Source organism: Sander vitreus, chromosome 18 (assembly GCF_031162955.1).
Source record: "Sander vitreus isolate 19-12246 chromosome 18, sanVit1, whole genome shotgun sequence".
Lineage (NCBI taxonomy): Eukaryota > Metazoa > Chordata > Actinopteri > Perciformes > Percidae > Sander > Sander vitreus.
In genome coordinates this window covers 10,199,872-10,221,622 of record NC_135872.1, presented here as the reverse complement: position 1 = coordinate 10,221,622, position 21,751 = coordinate 10,199,872, and the positions used below count along the sequence as shown (strand labels likewise).

The window sequence follows — 21,751 nt, the reverse complement described above, 5'->3', positions numbered from 1 at the left end:
AACTATCCTTATCCTATCCTCTCTCACCAAAAGCCAAAGAAGTGACATTTAAAATATTAAATTATATTTATCCATCGAATCACTTCCTATATGTAAAATTGAGTTGGGAAAGTAACTCCTGTGTTTTCTGTGAGAGTGATATTGAGACGGTTGAACATATTTTCTTTCAGTGTGAACCGATTAATGACTTGTGGCTGTCTTTTCAATGCTGGCTACAATCTAAAGGTGTACTGCTACACCCATTAAACGAAATGTCAATTAAAGCTGGAGTATTTTTAAAGGATAAGAATCTAGAATTTTTTATAAATAACTTGATTGAGCATTGTAAACATTTTATTCATAGGTGCAAGTATTTAAAGTGCCCATATTATGAAAACAAAACACTTTTTCTGGGATTTGGGGTGTTCTTTTGTGTCTCTGGTGCTTCCACACACATACAAACTTTGAAAAAAATCCATCCATGCTGTTTTGAGTGAGATACGGTTTCTGAATGTATCCTGCCTTCAGTCTCCGGGTAAGCTCTTCAAAATCGATCGTGTTTTTTGAAAATTAAACCATGTAAACCTATTCTGGTATAACCTTAAAATACAATTATGAACCTGAAAATGAGCATAATATGGGTGCTTTAAAGGTCAAAAACCCACATCAACGGTTGGAAGAACGAGCTTAAGCTTTTTGCTACATCTCTACAATACATGACAAAGGAAAACGCCAAGAGACTCTTATTTGTTGGACTTACATTCCCTACTGGACTAAAAAGACCCCTAGTATCTTATTTTCTTTATTTATGTTTTTTTGTATATATTGTCTACCTCAAAGCTGTAAACACGTTTTTGACAAATGTACAAACACACATTGTGCCTTAATTGTTTGTATACTATTGTATAATAAAGTTAAAAAAAAATCCCTTAATACATCCATGCCTAACATGAGCTGAAGGGATGTTTAACCAAAGGCCGTAATTTCTAAATTTTTGTTATTTATGTTTCATAATGTTTTCTTATTTACCTCTCTGAGTGTCCTCATGCTGTTTGTTTTTGGTTTTATGTGTAAACTGGCTAACGCAGCAATTTCCCATTGGCATTACAGAATACTTTATCTATCTATCTATCTATCTATCTATCTATCTATCTATCTATCTATATATATATGCTACACTATATTTGATTAAAGAGGCCTCTGGGGAAGATTATCTGAAATTAAAATACACTGGTCATAATCCTCTGAGTACATATTCCTTGCTTTCAATCTCTTGAATCTTTTTGTGCATATTGTAGATGTCTTTGCTGATTTAGCTAGGCCTATTGGATGATTCCAGAAGGAACTGCACAATGATGAGGCTGATTTCTCTACTTCCACTGCATCTGTTTGAGGTTGTTTCCCACAGTCACATGAAGCAGCCAAATCCAAACCTTATATCCTGTAAACCTATCCGTGCCTACACCCAGCCGGATCTGATCTGCTGACGTGTCGGCTCCTTCAGCTCGCAGTGCTTCATGCTCCAGCAGCAGAGTTAAGCCAGTCCACAGAAACTGCCAGCATGGCAGCAAAACACTTCTACCGACAGGGCCTTTTACTACTTTTATTTAATTTTATTTCAACTGCAGCCTTGGAAAAAAGGTTCTCCGACTTTAAGAGATGCGCAGATGAGGAGTGCAGCAGTAAGTTTGATTGTTGTAACTACTAGCTCATCAGGACTTCAGGGATGTATCTTCCCACATCCCGATACTAACGTTACAGCTAGCCATAAACTACGCCTTATCTCTAGACCTGTTGCCAGTCGATATTTGTGACCTGGATTACCACCTGTAGTAGTTCCGATGCTGTGCAGACGTGTGCTGCTTGTTGAAATCAGCGCATGCTAATCTTAACTGTTGGTATTATCTTGGGGGGGGGGGGGTGTTTTGTTCAGACGTAGCCCGTAGTGTTGGCCGGTTGCCTGGTAGCTCCGGCCTGCCCAGCTTGGTGGTTAGTGGTGGCTAATGTTAGCAGCTAGCTAATTAGCCACCGGCCGGCTTTGGGCAAAATCTCTGCTAATGTTGGCTAACTCTATTGTTAAGTCACATAGGCATTGGTCGTACTTCTCTCCTTGTAGCTAATGTTATAAACACAGACTAACGTTACTCTAGATTGCGTAGTTTAACCAGCAAATTATTTAAATTTAGCGTTAGCTTTAGGTGAAATAAGAATTTAAATTAACGTTATGTTAACCCAGGTTGTCTTTATATCCCAGTTTGCATTGCTAACTAGATGTACGCCATCATATACAAGCCTCAGGGACCGTTATAGCAGCTGTTGTTGTTGCTGTTATAGAAAATGTTAACCTGAAAATACCAACACCACAACAACAACAACAACAAAAAGGCTGGTGTAGGTAATAAGAAATTGTTTTATTGGCGACTTATCAAAAGGATAAGCTAGTTTTGAATAATAAAACAGTAAAGATTAGACACATTAACATAAAACAAACAAAGTCATAATATGATCAGTTACTCTGCTTGAATGTTTTAAACCAACGTCTGAGGCTAAAGTCGACTATAACCATGACAGTGGCATGTCATACAGACAATGCAGATCTAAACTCTTTGCTTATTTGCCATCCCTTTTAGTTGTCAGTTTTAGTCTAATTTTGTGTTGCATGTTTTGTGAAAATACAACATTGTAGAGCCAAAACAAGAAATAGATTGACAGAAAAGAACTTGGCATTAATTTTGATAAACAATAAATCAGTTGTAAGTATTTTTTAAGCCAGAACAATGTCCCAAATGAATTGGTTCCAGCTTTCAAAATGTGGTTATGTGGCTGATTGTGTTTGTCTTCTATCACAATAAACCATGTATCTTTGGGTTTTGGGACTGTTGGATGAACAAAACAATTCAAAGACATTTGAATTTGTTAACTTGGACTTTGTAATAAGCATTTTTCCTCCATTAACCAAAGGCGAGAAAATAACAGACAGAGTAATTGATAATAAAAAAAATAATCATTAGTTATAGACATTTGGTATTATGAGTTGATTAAAAAAAAGAATGTATAATTGCTTTTTGTCTGTATGCATCTTGGAAAAGAGTATGCCAACATTTTGCATTCTTTGCAAGCGCGCTATGTGAAAAATAACATTGATAACGCCGCTTACCTTTTTAAAACAATTCTAATTATTTATGTATTTCTTTCACAGTGCTTCTGTGTCGGGGAAAAGCTATAAAAGATTTCTCTGGACCAGACTGTCGGTTCCTGTCGGTCAAAAAATCTGAAACTATCTATGTATACTACAAACTGTCAGGTAGAAGGACTGACATGTGGGCCGGAAGTGTACGTATTCTCTGGTTAATATTTAATCAGAAGTGGAGAACATCTAGGTTTTGCTATCTAGTTGTACTCCTCAACATGTTCTCTTTTTGTATTTTTCAATAGGTTGGAAGTCACTTTGGCTATTTCCCAAATGACATTCTTGCAGTTAACCACCTTTATACGGACAAAGAAATTGAAGTTCCAGCAGAGGTATGAAAATATGTTGCTGACTTACTAAATTAATTAGACAAGTCCAAATTCAATTAAAAATACAATGGAACTTTGGAACTATCAACATAACATTATGCATAATTGTATGTAATAATTTATTGACTTCTTTTCAGGAAACAGATTTTGTCTGTTTTGACACTGGATTTGATAAGTTTGACAATTACGACATAGATTTACTGTTAGACTCTTCACTGGAGGAGAATGATGGTGAAAATAAGGGAACATCTGACCAAATCCAAGTGGCAGAGGGCGTGCAGAAAGAAACGCAGCCATCAGCAGATGAGGCAACTGACAATGAAAAACAAACTGAGCATCATTATACCTCTGAGGAGCTTGATAAAGTCCCAGATGATGAAAGTGCCTCTTTACCTGAACTTGACGTGGCAACTGAATCACCTTCTACAAAAGAAGTAGAGACCGATACAGCAGCTACACCTGATGCTACTGAAAGAGCTGCAGAGGACGCAGAAGTTGAGAAAAACGCAGTGGAGGACAACAATGATGTTGTTCCAGAAAACGAACCAGTCTCGATTTCTGAAGGAGTGCAAATCCCTGTGTTAAAAACTACCCTTGGAACAACTTTTGATGCGGTCACTAGCGATGAAGAATTCACAAAGAACGTTACCCCATATGACGAGGAGGAAAGCGAATATGTGGAGAATCATCCGGCAGAAGACATTCATGTTAAAGCAGCAGAAACTCCATTGCTGTCTTTCTCTGATTCCCTCAAAAAACAAGATAGTCTTCCATCAACACACGATGATAAGGCTGCAGAGGAGAAGAACATGTGGACATCATTTGGAGATGCTGTCTTTTCAGTTGTCTCCGGGGGAGAGAGGACCGCACAAGATTTGAGTTCAGAGGAAGACGAGGATGACGAGGATGAGGTAGAAGAAGAAGCTGCTTCAAAAAACCCTCCGAGTTTTGAGGACGGAAAGAAAGCCGTAGAAGAAGAACCACTATCCGTAGAATTACCAAAAGAGCCGGAGAACATAGAGCCTGCCTTGGATGATGATGATGATGATGATGATGATGATGATGATGATGATGATGATGAGTGAGGGAGAAGTGATCGGACCTGAGACCGCTTGGGAGGAAACTTTAAAACCAATGGATGAGCCAATACACCATCAAACCGAAGCAAGTGCAATATCAGTGGATCCGGTATCACAAGATGAAACTTCTGCCATTCCGGAGGCTCAAAACTCAGTTATTAAAACAACAGATGAACCCTTTGAGCAGGAAGAGGAAGAGGAGGAAAGGTCCAAAGATGTAGAGATCAATAATGATAATAACAGTAGTGATGCAATGGAGCACAGTGAGGATTTAGACAATGAATTGAAAGAAGACGTAACAGGGACGGATCAAGAATTAGCCGATACCGAAACTGAAACACATCCGGACTCATTCACTGAAGAGATGCAATCAATTAATTTAGATGCGAAAGATCATGAAAAGACGGTAGATGACAGCCTACCTAATCATATAAATGACCATTTAAAGAATGATTTACAGAGTAATAACAGTCAACCAGAATTATCTGTGGAGGAACGGGAGATTATTAAGGAACAGCTTACAGAAGATTGGAAAGATGAAGACGAGAAAGAGATAGAGGAGGAGAAAGAAGAATTACTTGAAGATGAAAATGCACTTGAAGATGAAAATGCACTTGAAGATGAAAATGCACTTTCTTTCTCACAATCGGACAACACAGACTCTGACAAACCCTCACCTGAAACAGCTCTGCCCTCAGTGTCAACTCCAGAGCCAGAATACAGCGACAGCGTGATGAGACTGACTCTGCTAAGAGACCACTTCACAGAGGAGAACATGGAGCGGATCCAAAAGCTTTTGGGTCTCAGGAATCTCTTCAAAGTGGAGGCCATGTTCTCTGACTTGGACACAGAATTGCAGGCTACCCGTCTCTCAAACACAGGTACCATGCAAGATGTGGAAAGTGCACTGGAGGGCATCCTGGAAGCCTCTGAGAACACCATCCTGGATCAGATTGAGAAGATGCTGGATAGCCGAGACACAAAGCACAGTTATGACCAACATATGGACACGAGTAGTTTGGATGAGGAGGCTGAAATACTGGATGACTTCCAGGAGCTTGCATTCAGCCTACGGCAGAAGTATTCAACAGCCAGTGACAGCACGCCTTTGGCAGTAGAAAAAGCATCAGATATTGACCAGGGTAGGTTTGTTTTTTTATTATTTTAATTTGAATATCTGGTGTAGGGTTGTAGGATTTATCAGTCAGGTTTTACCATTGCATATTCTGTTTTAACCTCTGATTTAGGCCTTTCACACACAAGTACGGTAAACTGCATCCGCTTATGATCCACAGATAAAGTGAACGCAGAGTTTGATACTGTAGCACAGCAGATATGCAGCTCGGAATTATCCTTTCAGGCACCGTTCATACAAGTATCTTGTTTCCACATGTATATCCAGATTGTGTCTTCATCCAGTTACAAGGCGATTGCAGTTAACACCTATCGCTAGAATTTGTCTCAAGCAGGCCCGTAGTAAGACAATGTGGTGCCCCTGGGCACTATACCTCAAAAATATGAGTTCTAGGAAAAGAAGCGCAGACTGTGGACCGGTCTTTTACACTTCTCTGCATACCGAATAAACTCATGAAGCGCACACGCCGTGCTGTGTGCTAGGAAAACACGGAGAAGGGAGAAGGGTTGGGCGCAACCCAGAGGTGGGGGCTTTCCAATTACATTGAATCAAGAAAGCCAACCACTTCTAATTTTTTATAACTGTTAATATTTTAAATTCATCATTATAACATTTTTGGGGGGTTAAACTGGCCACTTTTGATTATTGTTAACCCCCCATCCCCCAAATGATACATTTGCGCACTCGTGGACCAACTTAACTGACAGATTGGGGAGGGGAGTGATAGTGGTCATGTAATATGGATTTATTTATAATTTATTATTATATTATTCTGAAATTAGTGTTCATAAACGAATAATGTATGGTCTTTCAACAATTTCAGGTGAATAATATAACAATTTACAGAAAATATTGTTAAAGCTTGTGTCATGTGGTGCACCCCCACTGGTTGTGAATGGTTGGTGCCCCTGGGCACTGGCCCAAGTGCCCTTATGGATAATCCGGGCATGGTCTCAAGTGACCATTTGTGATAGAATTTCACTTCCCTGAGAATTTACAGAATTGCAGCTACTGCTGAAAAAGAAAAAAACATATTCGTGCTTTGCCATACAGCTAGAGAAGATGATTGCTACTTCACCCTTTTTAACTTGTCCTGGTTGTTTTTCATAATCCATCCAACTGTATTGAGCTTGCAGGATTTTTCAGCCCTGTGTGGACTCTGCAAAGTCGAATAACTGGACTCTCAGTTTGGTAGCTAGTATGAGCTATTTGATCCAGCTGTATCCTCAGTGTGCTTTGGCTGACTTCTCACCTGAAATTCGTAAGGGCTTAGGGTTGTCCCAATTTCAAAGGGCGTGAGGGTTTGAGTACACACTTACCGAGCCCTTTCCGTGAGTCTGAATCGATGCAGACTTCACCAAAGGGAATTACCCACAGTTCAAAGCGTTGTGACGTTTACCGCGGAGACCATAGGGAAATCCGGAAATTGCAAAGGTAAACAACAGGACGACACACGACCACGGAACACAGACCAACCTGTTGTCCAGCTAGTAAAACGAGTTTGAAAAAATTTGGAATCAGGCAGCCGTCTCCTGTTCCTTGGCCGTGTGGAAAACGACAAACTTAAAATGAAAATTCCCAAACCGGCAAGTGTCAGCAACATCTTTGTTATTAAACATCACCAAGGTAACGTGATCTCATGAAGTGCTGTCCCAATCCCATTTATACCTATCTGAGCCCATGTGGCCTCACACACTCACTCACTTAGCACCTGAGATCAATTAAGTCTGTGAGTCTTTAGTCCTTAGTCCTCAGGGCTCACTTGACATCCTACTAAGCAAATATCACACTCTTAACAAAGCCATAGACCACACCTGTTGTCAAATATGTTTGATGGAAACCTGAGTTTTTAGCACACAAGTCCACACCTCACAGAAAAAACTAAAATCTCCTACCAGGACTACAGTTTCTTTCTATCCAGAACTGTTTGGACAAACCTGTGAAATTACCTCCTTGACTAATCTCTCATAGTTTGTTTTTTTCCAATGTTTTTGTTGTAGATGAACACAAATTAAATGTAAAAGATGACACGCCACACGTTGTTGAAGAAGACAAGGTTGACAGCATTCCTGAGGCTGAGAGTGATGACAACCTCACAGTAACCGATCATGAGGAAAGGCCAGCAGAGACTAAAGAAGAGCAGATAGTTTTGGATGAGGTGCACAGTGGACCGCACGTCAGTGTGGACGAGGATGGCGGACACTTTAATAAAAACAAAGACAATCAGCTGAGCTTCAGTGCATCAGACGAGATGCAGAAGGTCCCTCAAGCCAGCCTGGAAAATCCCTTAGACGTGGGACTTGGTGTCGAGGTTGAGCACCCACCCTCAGGTTGGTAATCTATACGACATAATTAATTAATCCTTTTTATTTTATTTTATTAAGTTAATTGATCAGTTTTGTGTCTATAAAAAGGTTTTTTTCCCCTAGCATGCAAGTTGCTTAAACCTAGAAACAATAGTTGCTTACTTGGCTTCCATTGTGGAGGTGTTTCTTTAGAATTTAAGAGTACTTTTTAGGCTTTATCAAGGCCCTCGCCTTAGATTTGAGATTCCTATTCCCATTCATTCACTATTTGTGTCATAATCAGAACATGTAAACCTGTTTTTAGCACTTTGGACTTGGGTTACAATAAAATATAGCACAATTAGGTTTGAAGGTTAATTCTTGGGGTCAGCAAATCAGTCCACTGAACTGGAATTGTATTATGTTAAACTCATAGATGAGTCTTGTTTGGTTCTGTCTTTGATTCACCTGGTTTGGGGAGAATTGTTTGGTAATCACAAGATATTTTACCTATTTTGAATGCATGTGATGACAAGCCGTAATGGAAGATTTTTTCACTTTGTCTGTCCGTAACACATAAACTGACTAACAGGTACATTTTGTTACTAGGATCTTTGGACCCCATGGAACTAGTGTCTGAAATTCAGGACGACGAAGAAGAAGAAAAAGAAGAAGTGGGATTATTTTCAACTGGGATTGTTTACATGGGCTGCATCCTTTCGATGATGAAGAGTAAAATTGCAAGGGTGGACTATTGAGGTGAGTCTAAGAATTGTAACCTACTGTATACACTAGCTTCAGCATTCATTTTTTAATACATTGTCTCTTTACTCTGAGTCTGCACCTTCAACCATCACCTAAACCAGTTGTTCCCATCCACCGTTGCTACCGAGCAATGAGGAAACAATATGATTTGATTAAACAAAAGGAAAAAAAAAGCTAAATAATAATAACGTTGTGGTGGGGTATTTGTGCAATAATTACTTAGTCCGTTAAACCTCACTGCCTCTGTCGCTGCCACAAGATTAGTTTTGTATATCTGAAGGTGCCAATAAAAAAGTTGATCACAAAAAAACAATACGAGGGTAAAAAACGAAACACAAGCACTTACAATATCTGACCAGGAGTTTCTACAACAGCTGACTGTTTCCTGCACAAGATCCAGCACAAAGCACTGTCCCTGCCGTCTCTTGTCTTTTCCTTTTAATGAAGCTTCTTTCATGTGCGGTCGAAAATGTCGAGATTTATAAACGATCTGACAGAAAGCAATAATTGTGAAATATAAAGTCTACTTGTGCTACATTAGGGAGTAATGAACACAGCAGGATGCCACACAAATTGGCCATTTTAGTGACACTCCCACCGCTTCACAACCCTGCGGCGAATCGCCGGGTCGCTTTTTCTGGTCTGAAGACAGCACACAGATCAATTTAAGTATGAGGTGTCCGTGCTTACAGCGTGACTATTGGGACATGTGGATCAGGGGAAACATCAAATGTCCTATTTTTCCTGAACGTCCCATGGCCCTCCCCCCTGTCTTGTTGACTGTTGCGGTGTAGGCTGAAGTTCAACACAGCCGGTGCTAAGCTGGCTACTAGCACAACCGGCGGGCCTTATTTTGACATAAATGGCCAGATAATTATCATAGAAGACAGCACTACGATGGACTCTATGCTGTCAAATTAATTTATGTTCCTAATCGCTTTTTGTACTTTAATTTTAATCCATATTTGCACCTCTAGCCCAGCTTTGAAGATAGATAACGTTGACGTGCTGGCAAGCTAATATCTGTCAAACTAGCATAGCATACCATTTCTTGTGCTAGTTCCGTTATTGTTTCAAATACTAGCATGGAGAGTGATACTTTAACGATACCTAGACCTGTAATGGAGCCGGATCAGGTTTACATGCTTTTTCTAAAGGAGCTGCAACATGTAAGTGAACATATGAGTTTAGTTTGTCTCCAATGTCAAGTATTGATTATGCTATCATGGCCTGCTGACGTGTTAATGAGCCTATGGCTAATGCACACTGACTCCTGAACTTACTTACCAAAACGTATGCAGTTTATCTTTAACTTAGATATGGGTCTTTCATATATTGCTCTACCTCGTCATACTTTTCCCTATTATATCTATGCTGCTGCTATTAATCCCATCACTCACTTAATCACGTCATCTGTCTCCATATGCTCTGCATAGTTTATAGGTTCTTTAGTTTTTATTCAATTTCAGTTCCTTTAACGTTACCTCTTATTTATTTCTGTTACTTTCTTTACTTATCTGCATTTATGTATGGTGTACTGCTGCAACAAACACAATTTTCCCACATGCTGCCAAATGCTCAGTTCAAAGGTCTCTTTGTGATTGGAGCAATATGCAGAGTTCTTCTTTGTATAACTAGACGTTAATAAAGGGGTAAAATTATGCTCCATTTTGGCTACTAATACTGTTCATAAATACGTTGGCTTTTTGGCTGCAAACAACTATTGTATAATGATTGATTAACTGTAAAATGAACCACACTTGGCTTTTAGTTGTAAATTGTATGTGTCTGGATTTGGAAGTAGCAGGTGAATGAAGCCCTGTAAGAGCAACCCTTTATATTGCTCTCAATAATGAATAGTACAAATTACTTATTGGTCCAATAATTTTTGGTTGTTGCATTAGGACACTGCTTGGTTTTATTATTATTGTATGGTAATGCCCTGATATCTTGATAAGCTTTCTTCTCAGTGGTGTGAATAGAGTAACAGATCACTAATCTAATTTCCTTTCAACATTTTGGTTAATGAATACAGTGTCTCAGTCTAATATGTAAATATTGGAAGTTACTTTAAGGCTTAACCTACTGTAGGCTTGCTGAGGGTCTCGCTGTGCTTTGACAAATATTGACTTGCCTTCTGTCTCTATTTTTAGTCTTGTCATATTATTCACATTTGAAACACAGTAAGAAATGTAACAAGGGTATTTCCCCTCTCATTTATTGAGACATAGACCTCTTATCCTCAAGATTTATGTTTAACCAGCTTTTTTTATTATTATTCCTGATCGTGCCCCTGATCATTCCTCCATATTGTGGTTGTGTTTGTGTGCCATCAGGTGATTTCATTACTGCCAGAAGAGTGGAAGCCAGGAGAAACTTTGTTTGGTTGTCCTTGGCAAGCTGTTGTCATCACTGCTTTGGTTGGAGTAGTCACCTTCACCCTCTTCTTCTGGAGGACTGTGTTGGCGGTATGTTTTGTGATTTTGCTGCTCTCATATTTGCTCCAATTATGTGTCGAGTTTTACCAACATCAAAAAAGATATTAGAATTGTATGAGCTGAGAATAAATTAGGTTCTGTCTCCGAAGATGCACACTGCATGGAAATATCTTGAAATGTCCTGAAATTGTTTGTTTTTTTTGTTGTTTTTTTTCTGGATCACTACTGGTCATTTACACACGCTTTGGTAGAGCTACATTACTACATATACATGATGATCCTGCTTTGACAATTATTCCAAACTGTGTTGTTCAGATATCAAACTGATCTTTACTTATTGTTTTCTGAAAAATTTTAGGTAAAGAAAAGAGAATACCTCGGTAAGTCTGTACTAACATTACAAAATGCAGAGGTGTAACATCTAACTGATTTTCTACTTTTTGTTCCACTTTTGTGATTACAGTGGATGAAAAAAAGCTGACAGAGCAAATTCTGGTGCTCAAAAAAGAAAAGAACGATGCTCTCGCCAAAATGTCGGAACTCCAGAAACAGGTGAGCAACAAATAAAATGTGATCTCGCTTCTATGAGCTACTTTAGAAAAAATAAAATTGCATAAATAAGATATTTTATTTCTGGAACTTTTTTCTTCTTTTTTGAAGACTGAACACCTAAAAGAAAACGAAAAACAGTCAAAAGAAACAGTTAGTTCTACAATGAAAAGGATGCAAAACCTGGAGGTAAGCACTAAGGAACCATGGATACTTCCTGTCTTACTGAACTGTCTTTGTGTATAACGTACTGTGTTGACTGTTTGGGGGGGGGGGGGGGGAGAGTGTACCTGCTCTATGGCTTATGGGTGTTGTTTATCATTTAGACAGCAAGTAAAATGGCTTCTCATTTTTTAAGGACTATCAGTGACATTTCTCTCATTAACCTTTTTGCAGAGTAAAGTTTTGGAGGCAGAAACACGGAATGAACACATGGCTGAGGAAAAGAACAAATATGCAAAACTACTTGAAGACGAGAAGGCAAACTCTCTTCAAAATGGCACCAGGGTAATTGTTTATTGTTTCCTTCCTCTTATTTATTTATTTATTTATTTTTTATTTTTTATTTTTTTTAAGCTGTCGTCTCAGATTCATGATGCTTAACGGTTCCCTTTAACAGATTGAGAAATTGGAGAAGTCAAACCAGAAGCTACAGCTAAGCAGGAAAAGTATTCAGGACGCCCTCGCTAAGGTACACGTAATCTTCTGCACATTGCAAAATCATATGAAGCTTGTGGTTTCAGCTTCTCCAATCAACTGCGTGTGTTTGCCACAGACTACTGTTCTCCTGGACGAGGCCAAGATTCGTGAAGATGCCCGCAAAGTTCAGCACAAATGTCTTGAGAAAGATTATTCAGCACTAAAGGAAGAAAATAAAATGGTAAGACTGTTGTCTTACATGACAGGTCTAAATTGATGGGTATTTAAATCAGATTTAGTTAGTTAATTAAAATGGGATCATTTTAGATAAAGACTGTTTTTCTGAGGTACTCTACTGACTTTTTATTTTTATTTTTACAGCTTAAGACAACCATTAAGAGCTGGGAGGACAAACACAAGGATCTGAACGAGCAGATTAAAGTCTATCAGAAGTCCCAGAAAGAGCTGGAGGACTCGGTGGTGCTCAAAGATCACAACGTGGAGGTCAGGATTTATTTATTTTTAAACAACTGTGACTACTGTATTTCTCGTGGTTATCCGCTGTACATATTGGTCCTTAACTTGCATCAACTTACCCCACGCACAAATGTCTCCCGATAGGTGCTGTCCGAACTTCTGGCAGACCTAGACGCTTGTGATTTACAAAAAGGTGACACCAAAGTTTTAGCCAATGGTGAAGTAGCACCTGGTTAGTCCATCTCTGTTTACTACTTAAGTAAAAACAATAATACACTTGCAAAGAGATTCAGAGGTTTTTAAACCTCCACATACACTACCGGTCAAAAGTTTGGGGTCACTTAGAAATGTCCATTCCCCTCCATTACAGACAGAATACCAGCTGAGATCAGTTGCATTGTTTTTTTAACCAGGGCAGCAGTTTTCAGATTACATTATATGCTTACATAATTGCAAAAGGGTTCTCGACTGTTGTAGAAAGAAGTGGCTGATCTTTAATGCAATATCTACATTGGCCATTATCAGCAACCATTCATCCAATGTTCCAAAAGCACATTCTGTTTACTAATCTGATATCATTTGAAAAGGCTAACTGAGAAAACATTGGAGAACCCTTTTGCAATTATGTAAACACAGAATGTAATCTGAAAACTGCTGCCCTGGGTTAAAAAAAACAATGCAACTGATCTCAGCTGGTATTCTGTCTATAATGGAATGGAATGGAAATTTCTAAGTGACCCCAAACTTTTGACCGGTAGTGTATTTGTTGTCACAATATAAATGATGATGTGTTCAGATTCATGATGCTTAACGGTTCCCTTTAACAGATTGAGAAATTGGAGAAGTCAAACCAGAAGCTACAGCTAAGCAGGAAAAGTATTCAGGACGCCCTCGCTAAGGTACACGTAATCTTCTGCACATTGCAAAAATCATATGAAGCTTGTGGTTTCAGCTTCTCCAATCAACTGCGTGTGTTTGCCACAGACTACTGTTCTCCTGGACGAGGCCAAGATTCGTGAAGATGCCCGCAAAGTTCAGCACAAATGTCTTGAGAAAGATTATTCAGCACTAAAGGAAGAAAATAAAATGGTAAGACTGTTGTCTTACATGACAGGTCTAAATTGATGGGTATTTAAATCAGATTTAGTTAGTTAATTAAAATGGGATCATTTTAGATAAAGACTGTTTTTCTGAGGTACTCTACTGACTTTTTATTTTTATTTTTTTACAGCTTAAGACAACCATTAAGAGCTGGGAGGACAAACACAAGGATCTGAACGAGCAGATTAAAGTCTATCAGAAGTCCCAGAAAGAGCTGGAGGACTCGGTGGTGCTCAAAGATCACAACGTGGAGGTCAGGATTTATTTATTTTTAAACAACTGTGACTACTGTATTTCTCGTGGTTATCCGCTGTACATATTGGTCCTTAACTTGCATCAACTTACCCCACGCACAAATGTCTCCCGATAGGTGCTGTCCGAACTTCTGGCAGACCTAGACGCTTGTGATTTACAAAAAGGTGACACCAAAGTTTTAGCCAATGGTGAAGTAGCACCTGGTTAGTCCATCTCTGTTTACTACTTAAGTAAAAACAATAATACACTTGCAAAGAGATTCAGAGGTTTTTAAACCTCCACATACACTACCGGTCAAAAGTTTGGGGTCACTTAGAAATGTCCATTCCACTCCATTACAGACAGACAATACCAGCTGAGATCAGTTGCATTGTTTTTTTAACCAGGGCAGCAGTTTTCAGATTACATTATATGCTTACATAATTGCAAAAGGGTTCTCGACTGTTGTAGAAAGAAGTGGCTGATCTTTAATGCAATATCTACATTGGCCATTATCAGCAACCATTCATCCAATGTTCCAAAAGCACATTCTGTTTACTAATCTGATATCATTTGAAAAGGCTAACTGAGAAAACATTGGAGAACCCTTTTGCAATTATGTAAACACAGAATGTAATCTGAAAACTGCTGCCCTGGGTTAAAAAAACAATGCAACTGATCTCAGCTGGTATTCTGTCTATAATGGAATGGAATGGAAATTTCTAAGTGACCCCAAACTTTTGACCGGTAGTGTATTTGTTGTCACAATATAAATGATGATGTGTTCAGCTTCATACTAAGTGGTTACTGGCCTTTCAGTGTCTTTTTCGGACAAGAAGACAGCTATAAAGAACAGGATCAAACAGATGATGGATGTTTCACGGGTAAGATGTCAAAATAACTATTAAAGCTCACCGTAGTTATGAGTGGAAGATAAAATGTTACAGCCAATATTTCAAATTGTTAACCTGCTTTAAAATGTTTTAATGTACTTGGTCTGTTTCCAGGTCCAGACCACTCTCACTGTGGTCGAAGAAGAGCGTGATCGCTTCATGACTAAACTGCTGAATGAAGAAAAGACGAGGAAGTCACTGGAAGGTATGTCGGTCATGTTTCTTTCGAGAATGTGATTTTTGGAGAGAAGAAAATCCATAAATGCGTCGCCATTGTATATGACTTTCTTCCCGCCTCTCTAAACCTACCATTGTATATTGCAACAGAACAACACCAGGAGCTGGAGCATGCAATTGCAACCCTTAAAAGCGATAAGAGCCATGTTGAAAACCAGCTCAAGATCCTCCAGCAGAAAAACGAAATCATGGTTGAAATGTACCAGCAGAAGGAAAATGCTTTGCAGCAGTAAGTAAAGCCGTAACAGTGAATCAGCGTTTTTATTTTTTTTTATTAGCTGCTGTTACACGCTGTAGATTTTCAGAATGATAATTGTGATTAAGCTACGCTGTTGTAGCATAATCCAGTCAAGCATCTCATGAATAAAAGCAGGCGTCTTTGAATTAAAAAAGATGTGTAGGAACCACGTGTTGCGGTTGTTTGAAGAGGGGTGTTTCTGTGGCTTCACAGGAAATTAACTAAGGAAGAGTTGGAGCGACGCAGCAAAGAGAGTCAGCTGTCTGAGGTCGGAGGAAAAGCTGTGGAGGCCGAGGAGCAGGTTAAAGTCTTGCGGCGACGCATTAATGAAATGGAGGAGCAGATGAAGAAGACAGAAGAAGTCTATAAAGAGCAGGTAGGTATTCATTTTTAAATGGGCAAGTACAGAGAGAGATCTTACTGAAACCTGACCGAATATCTTTCCTTCTTTCTTTCTGTTTTAGGTCAAAGAACAGGAAAACAAAACTCATTCAAACTGGGTACGCTGCACAAAGTGCCACAATTTAGTCACATATGCCAATATGCTATAAATGGATGTTTAAACCCGTTTAAGATTGAGTAATAAGCTGAGGCGTTACTATTCCAGTTGCACACTAATTCTCTATGATGTTTTTAGGTAAATGCTCGTAATGCAGAGCGAGCTCTGAACCAAGAGAAGCTTGAATCATCAAAGCTCCGTGAAAAGTAAGTGTTGGCAAAGTAATAATAGTTTTTCTTTTCTTTTTTAAGATTATTTTTTGGGCATTTCCGTCTTTAATGATAGGAAAGCAATGAAAGGGGGAGAGAGAGGGGGGAAGACATGCAGGAAATCGTCCCAGGTCGGACTCAAACCCTGGACCTTCTGCGTCGAGGCATAAACCTCTGTATACGTGCGCCCGCTCTACCGACTGAGCTATCCTGGCCACGAAGTAATAATAGTTTTAAACTATTCTATTGATCCACAGAAAATATTTTTTTTAATTTGTTTTTAGTCATTTTTCATGACATTCACTGGCTCCAGCTGCTCAAATGTGAGGATTTGCTACATCAGTGATTTTCAACCACTGTGCCGCGGCACACTAGTGTGCCGTGAGAGATCGTCCTGTGTGCCGTGGGAAATTATCAAATCATCTCGAATTTATATCACAAATTCTTTTATTGAGTTACTTCAAATAATTTGCCATTGTTGCTCATCTGTGCCTGCAATGTGATGACTGGCAGATAAATGAAATACTGTTCTGTGTCAGTAGGTAGCAGTATAGCGCAATAATGACCTTGTTGATTTAAGACAATAGCATTACTGCCCCCTGGTGGCAGTGGCAGGATGTAAGCAGTAGGGCCGAGATCATCGATGTAAGCCTGCAACAGCCATGGATACATTTTTAAAAAGGAAAAATGCAGATTCTGATCATATTAGGCTACAATGTATCATTTTGTAACATTTTTGGTTTGTGGTGTGCCGTGCGATTTTTTTATTTTTTTATGTAAAAAAATGTTCCGTGGCTCAAAAAAAAGTTGAAAAACACTGTGCTACATCATTGTAAATGAAGTATGGTTTCGTTCTGGACTGTTGTTTGGACAAAAGGAGCAACTTGACGATGTCAGCCTACCAGTGGAGCTTATTTGCATCTAAGCAAAGGTTTTTGTTTGTTCTTTTACCCATCAACAGGCTGGCTGTACTTACCTCCCAGCTTAATGAACGCCGCGCTCCTCTCTTCAGACCGAACTCTGGACAACCTGCAGGCCCTCGACAAGGTAAACAGGCCGCACAACCTTTCCCATTGTTTTATTTCCATTAGGTCAGGTCTCATCCTTCAGAGCTTGGAGAAGAGGATGCTGTTTTCTAATAAAACCCTGCATGTAAATGAGAAGGAGGATGTCTCATTTCAGGGTTTCCCCCAGTGTATTGCAAGCCTAGTGGCCCACCAGGTCTATTAGTCAGGGTTTCCGCGGGGTGTAAAAAAAGTCTAAAATTTCAAAATCTAAATTTTAGGCCTTACAAAGTCTTAAATTAGCTGAAGTATTGTTCTAGGTCTCAAATCATTTTAAACGGTTCTTAATTTTCCTACGTCAATGTAACGTTACCTCTAATGTTCATTGAAAAGCTTTTTTTTTTTATTCCGTGGTGTTGTAGTTCTTTCTTTCGATAGTCCAAATATAATTTGCTGTATATGTACAGATTATTATTATTACTCTGTCGCTTTTATTCAATTTGAATAAGTTTATTTACTTAGCAAGTACATTGTGATTGTGCATTTCGTTGTACTTTAATGTCGTTAAATAGGTCTTACTTATTCATAATGGTCTTTCAAAGGTCTTCAAAAGTCTTAAATTTGACTTGGCGAAACCTGCAGAAACCTTGTAAATTGCCCCCCACCTAGCATAAGCCACTGGGAATTATTTTATAATGTATTTTTAAGACTCTTTTTTTTTTTTTTAAACTACAGTTACAGTGGGGCGGCTCGGTTGGAAACGTAGTCATATTTTTGATTCTCCAGTTAGTTTAGCACTGACTTAATGTAGGGCCCTACGGATTCTGTCTCATAGCTTTTTAAAACTTCTGGATTCTGTTATCACAGAAACTATTGGGCCCTACATTAATGCTGCCGTCAGTCTGTGACTGGCCCCAACTGGGCCGTCATCACAAAAAAAGACTCTTGCCACCAGGCTAAACAACTTTTCTGGGAGAAACCCTGCATTTCACTGTACTTGACTCTCAGAGAGCCTGGAACGAGGACCTCGCCTTTGCATATATTGTAGTGACTTGTCAGCTGTTTCTTTACTTTGGTAAATGGTTTGATCATAACAGGTGATTCATATGGGCCCTCTCCTGTGAGTGGGGGTGCACCATCCCCTCCAATAATGATAGAGGGTCCCAGGCGCCCTCCTTCTGCCCCAGTGGGGCGAAGAATTGACCCGTATGGTGAGTCCCAGTGGATTACTTCACCTTCTTTGTTCCTCGCCACAGTCGGACGTCATCCCTCCGCTGCAACATTTTGTCCTTTATATCTTTCTCCTCTCACACACCTGACTTGATTATTCTTTTCAGATCTTTCCCCTTCTTGAGTTCTTGCTCTTATTTCTTACCAGTGTGTGTTACATGCTGGTACCTCTGTCTTCAACTCCCTTTTTCCTGCTTTTGTTTTATTTCTTTTAGTAATTTCCTTTTGTGCAGTATTTCTTGTGTTGCTGTTGAAACCTGCTTCAGCTTTTTGTTTTTTAAAGTCCCTAAAAACACATTTTCTCAGTCAGTAAACCCAAACAGTCCTGATGAAGCAGCTTAAGCAGTTTTTGTTAAACTCTGAATAAAAAATACAGAAGGATGTTCTTCTCCAAATTTTATCTTTGATTGTGGCTTATTAAGTCACAAATTACATATAATTTAATTTGCAACCAATTTGAAAGTTTTCAGGGGCTTTAAAGTCATCCAGAATGCTTTGTTCCTCTGACTGTTGTCCTCATGGAGCAGAGATGGCCAATCTTTGCCCTTTAACAATTAGTTTCCTCTTTGACTGTTTCTTAGTGTGGAAAAAGTGCCACAGGCAGTCTTGAGGGATTTCATTCATCATTGCATCTTCTTGTCTTCTCCCCTCAGGTCCTCGACCTCCGTCAGACCCACATGGTCGTTACCCTGAAAACAAACACATCGCTGGGATGGGTATGTCTTCTGCAGTCTCTGTATTTTAAATATTTCCCCTTTGCTTTTAACCTTCTTCCAACACTGTGCTGTTTCTCTTCTTTCAGACATGATGGGCCCCCGCAGCTCATCACCTGCGAACATGGATGGATCGGTAAGTCTTTTTCTAATCAGATCAGACTCGTTTGTACACGGTACCTTCCCTCATTCCATCTGAAGGCCTAGAGCTCCTACCTACATGACTGTTACGTTGTGTGTGTCCTTGCTCTGAAACAGACACAAGCAGTAGATCCACAGATAAAAGCAGAGGCACAGGCTGAGGCCTCCACAGACAGCCCGGAGCCAGTGAGTATAGAGGCTGGCCAGTACAGGTGTGAAGGCGTATGCAAGCACGCCGCCCTCTTCCCTAAAGCTGGATTTGGGCAGAGATTGAAGGCATTTTGCTTCACTGGGGCTGACCTAACTTTTGGGACTGAGTGTGTGGTTTCACCTGTTCTCACAGCACTGAGAGAAGCAGAGATTCTTTTCATCCAGTGTGTCAGAGGTTTTTGTGTGCAAGTGGTGTGGTTTTTCATCCAAATAATCATGGTGCGAGGTTACTTGTCATGTGATTTGAGCCCTGGCTAAATGCACTTTTTGTAAATTGTGTGGTTTTTGGATGTTTTCACTGCATGACTAAAATTGTAGTCCATATGTACTCGCTTACAGGACCAACTAAAGTTCACGTGACTGCATTTAAAAAGCACACAACTCTCGTCGGTCTTTTTCAGGGACCTGGATCCTTCCTTGTGTCTCCAATCAGGGACTCACCAGGCTCCATGGTCCAAGGACCTCCCCTCGGCCCTGGACCCCATGAGCAGCTCCTCCCCCCTGGACCCCACGGCCGCCTGCCACCTCCTGGGCCTTACAGACCTCCACGACCTGGCCTCTACCACCTCCCCCCGGGTCCTCATGGTCCTCCTCATCATCACGGGCCTCCACTACCAGCCAACGGGCACCCAGGTATGCCACTTCCTGGACCAATGGGAGGAGAGTTTGGACCTCGTCCCGCCAACGGACATGCGTTTCACCCCAGGCCAGGCCCTGGACATGTCATTGATCCTCGGGGTCCCCCACCACCACACTTCCGTCCCCCTCCACCTCATCACTTCGGACCGATGCCTCCGCCACATGGTACGTTCTGCCCTTTGTTTTTATTTTCCACACATCATCACTTTGTGCCGATGAGGTGTTATGTTTGAGTGTTATGTTGGTATGTACTTGGGCCTGGACCCCTAAAAGTGTAGGGCACACTAACAGGATGTGCTGGTTTTGAGTGTGAGTAAAGTGATTAATGCCTCGTTCTTCCAAAGTATTAAGTTTTAGACTGACTGATGATGATAGATCTATCTATATTTCTATCTATCTGTGTTAATTTTACTGGCATAGAAGCTTTTGTTGCGAGTGCAAGGCTATAGCTATTTCCTGAAAACAGTACGTACCACTGCAGACCCCGTACATACTGATGTTTTTGAGCCTGTCTACTGTACATATACATTTGACGTATACATTTTGTTTCATATTAAACTGTAATCATACTCTGTTAAAGGAAGACACTCGGGTTGTCTTCCTTGCACGTTTTTTATTTAATGGATTGGTTACGGTGTACAAGTTATTTTGATGTGCTAAATAAAGGAATATTTCCCCTTTCAATTATTCTGACCAGGTGTCCGTGGACCTATGGGACCACGTCCCCCCGTCCCTCCTGAAATGCGTTACCCAGGACCGCGTGACCACACCAGCCCACCAATGCACCTGCCTCAAGGCGTCCCTCCCCATCCGTCACATGGTGATGTATATGGTCACTCTCCACCCGATGCTCTCCAGAACTCTCAAACCGGCCCTGGACTGGACCTGCATGTGAAGCAGGAGACCCCTCAGGACTCAGCGAGGCCAGCGATGGTCAAGCCTTAAAGACGCCACCAGCTATGGCAGGGGACTTGAATTTACCCAGAACCCATCAAGTTAACAACCCAGATCCAGTCCAAACATAGGTCATGATTATTTTCTCAGTTCTAAAATAAAAGCTGCAATGGTGTTTGTTAAAAAAAAAAAAAAAAAAAAAAATGGTCCTTAAATTAAAGTATCAATAATTATGTGTCCGAAATCAATGAGTTGAGAGGGTTGCCACTATTTTAAAACGCTTATTGTGCAATAATAATTCATTATATGCCGAGGATTTTCATTTTTGTTCTTTTAAAAAAATATACATAGCAATGATTTTTAAGGGGCAATTTTTTAAATGTCATTTCCTGTGGAAATTATTTTGAAAAAGGAGGGAGTTTAGCTTCTAGCATTTCTGGAATACCATAATTTCCCAAAGGCAAATGTGTAATTTGATGGCCAGATGTATAAGTTATTTTACTATGTTGGTAGAACTTTTAATAATAAAGAATGTAAAAGCTGTCGGTGTTATGTTACTAACTGGTTACAGTTCCCTTATAGTGGCTGTATTTTACACAGGCTCTATAAACTTCAACAGGTCAGATTTGGAAAGGAATAAGTTA

General features: G+C 39.9%; 1 protein-coding gene across 1 annotated transcript; it reads left to right on the top strand.

The window, feature by feature from the left end:
• Window positions 1-1,465: 1,465 nt before the first annotated feature.
• Window positions 1,466-21,650, top strand: mia3 (MIA SH3 domain ER export factor 3). The gene is given in 30 exon segments (XM_078274350.1): window positions 1,466-1,661; window positions 3,179-3,312; window positions 3,415-3,501; window positions 3,636-4,579; window positions 4,581-5,719; window positions 7,713-8,042; window positions 8,607-8,743; window positions 8,745-8,756; window positions 11,099-11,230; window positions 11,559-11,580; window positions 11,664-11,752; window positions 11,861-11,938; window positions 12,146-12,256; window positions 12,369-12,440; window positions 12,525-12,629; window positions 12,770-12,892; window positions 13,010-13,097; window positions 15,020-15,084; window positions 15,208-15,298; window positions 15,421-15,559; window positions 15,782-15,944; window positions 16,033-16,068; window positions 16,206-16,273; window positions 17,238-17,323; window positions 18,378-18,491; window positions 19,164-19,226; window positions 19,313-19,359; window positions 19,482-19,550; window positions 19,976-20,378; window positions 20,911-21,650. Coding segments are annotated over 30 exon segments (5,316 nt in total). The 5' UTR covers window positions 1,466-1,540; the 3' UTR covers window positions 21,159-21,650.
• The last annotated feature ends 101 nt before the right edge of the window (window positions 21,651-21,751 follow it).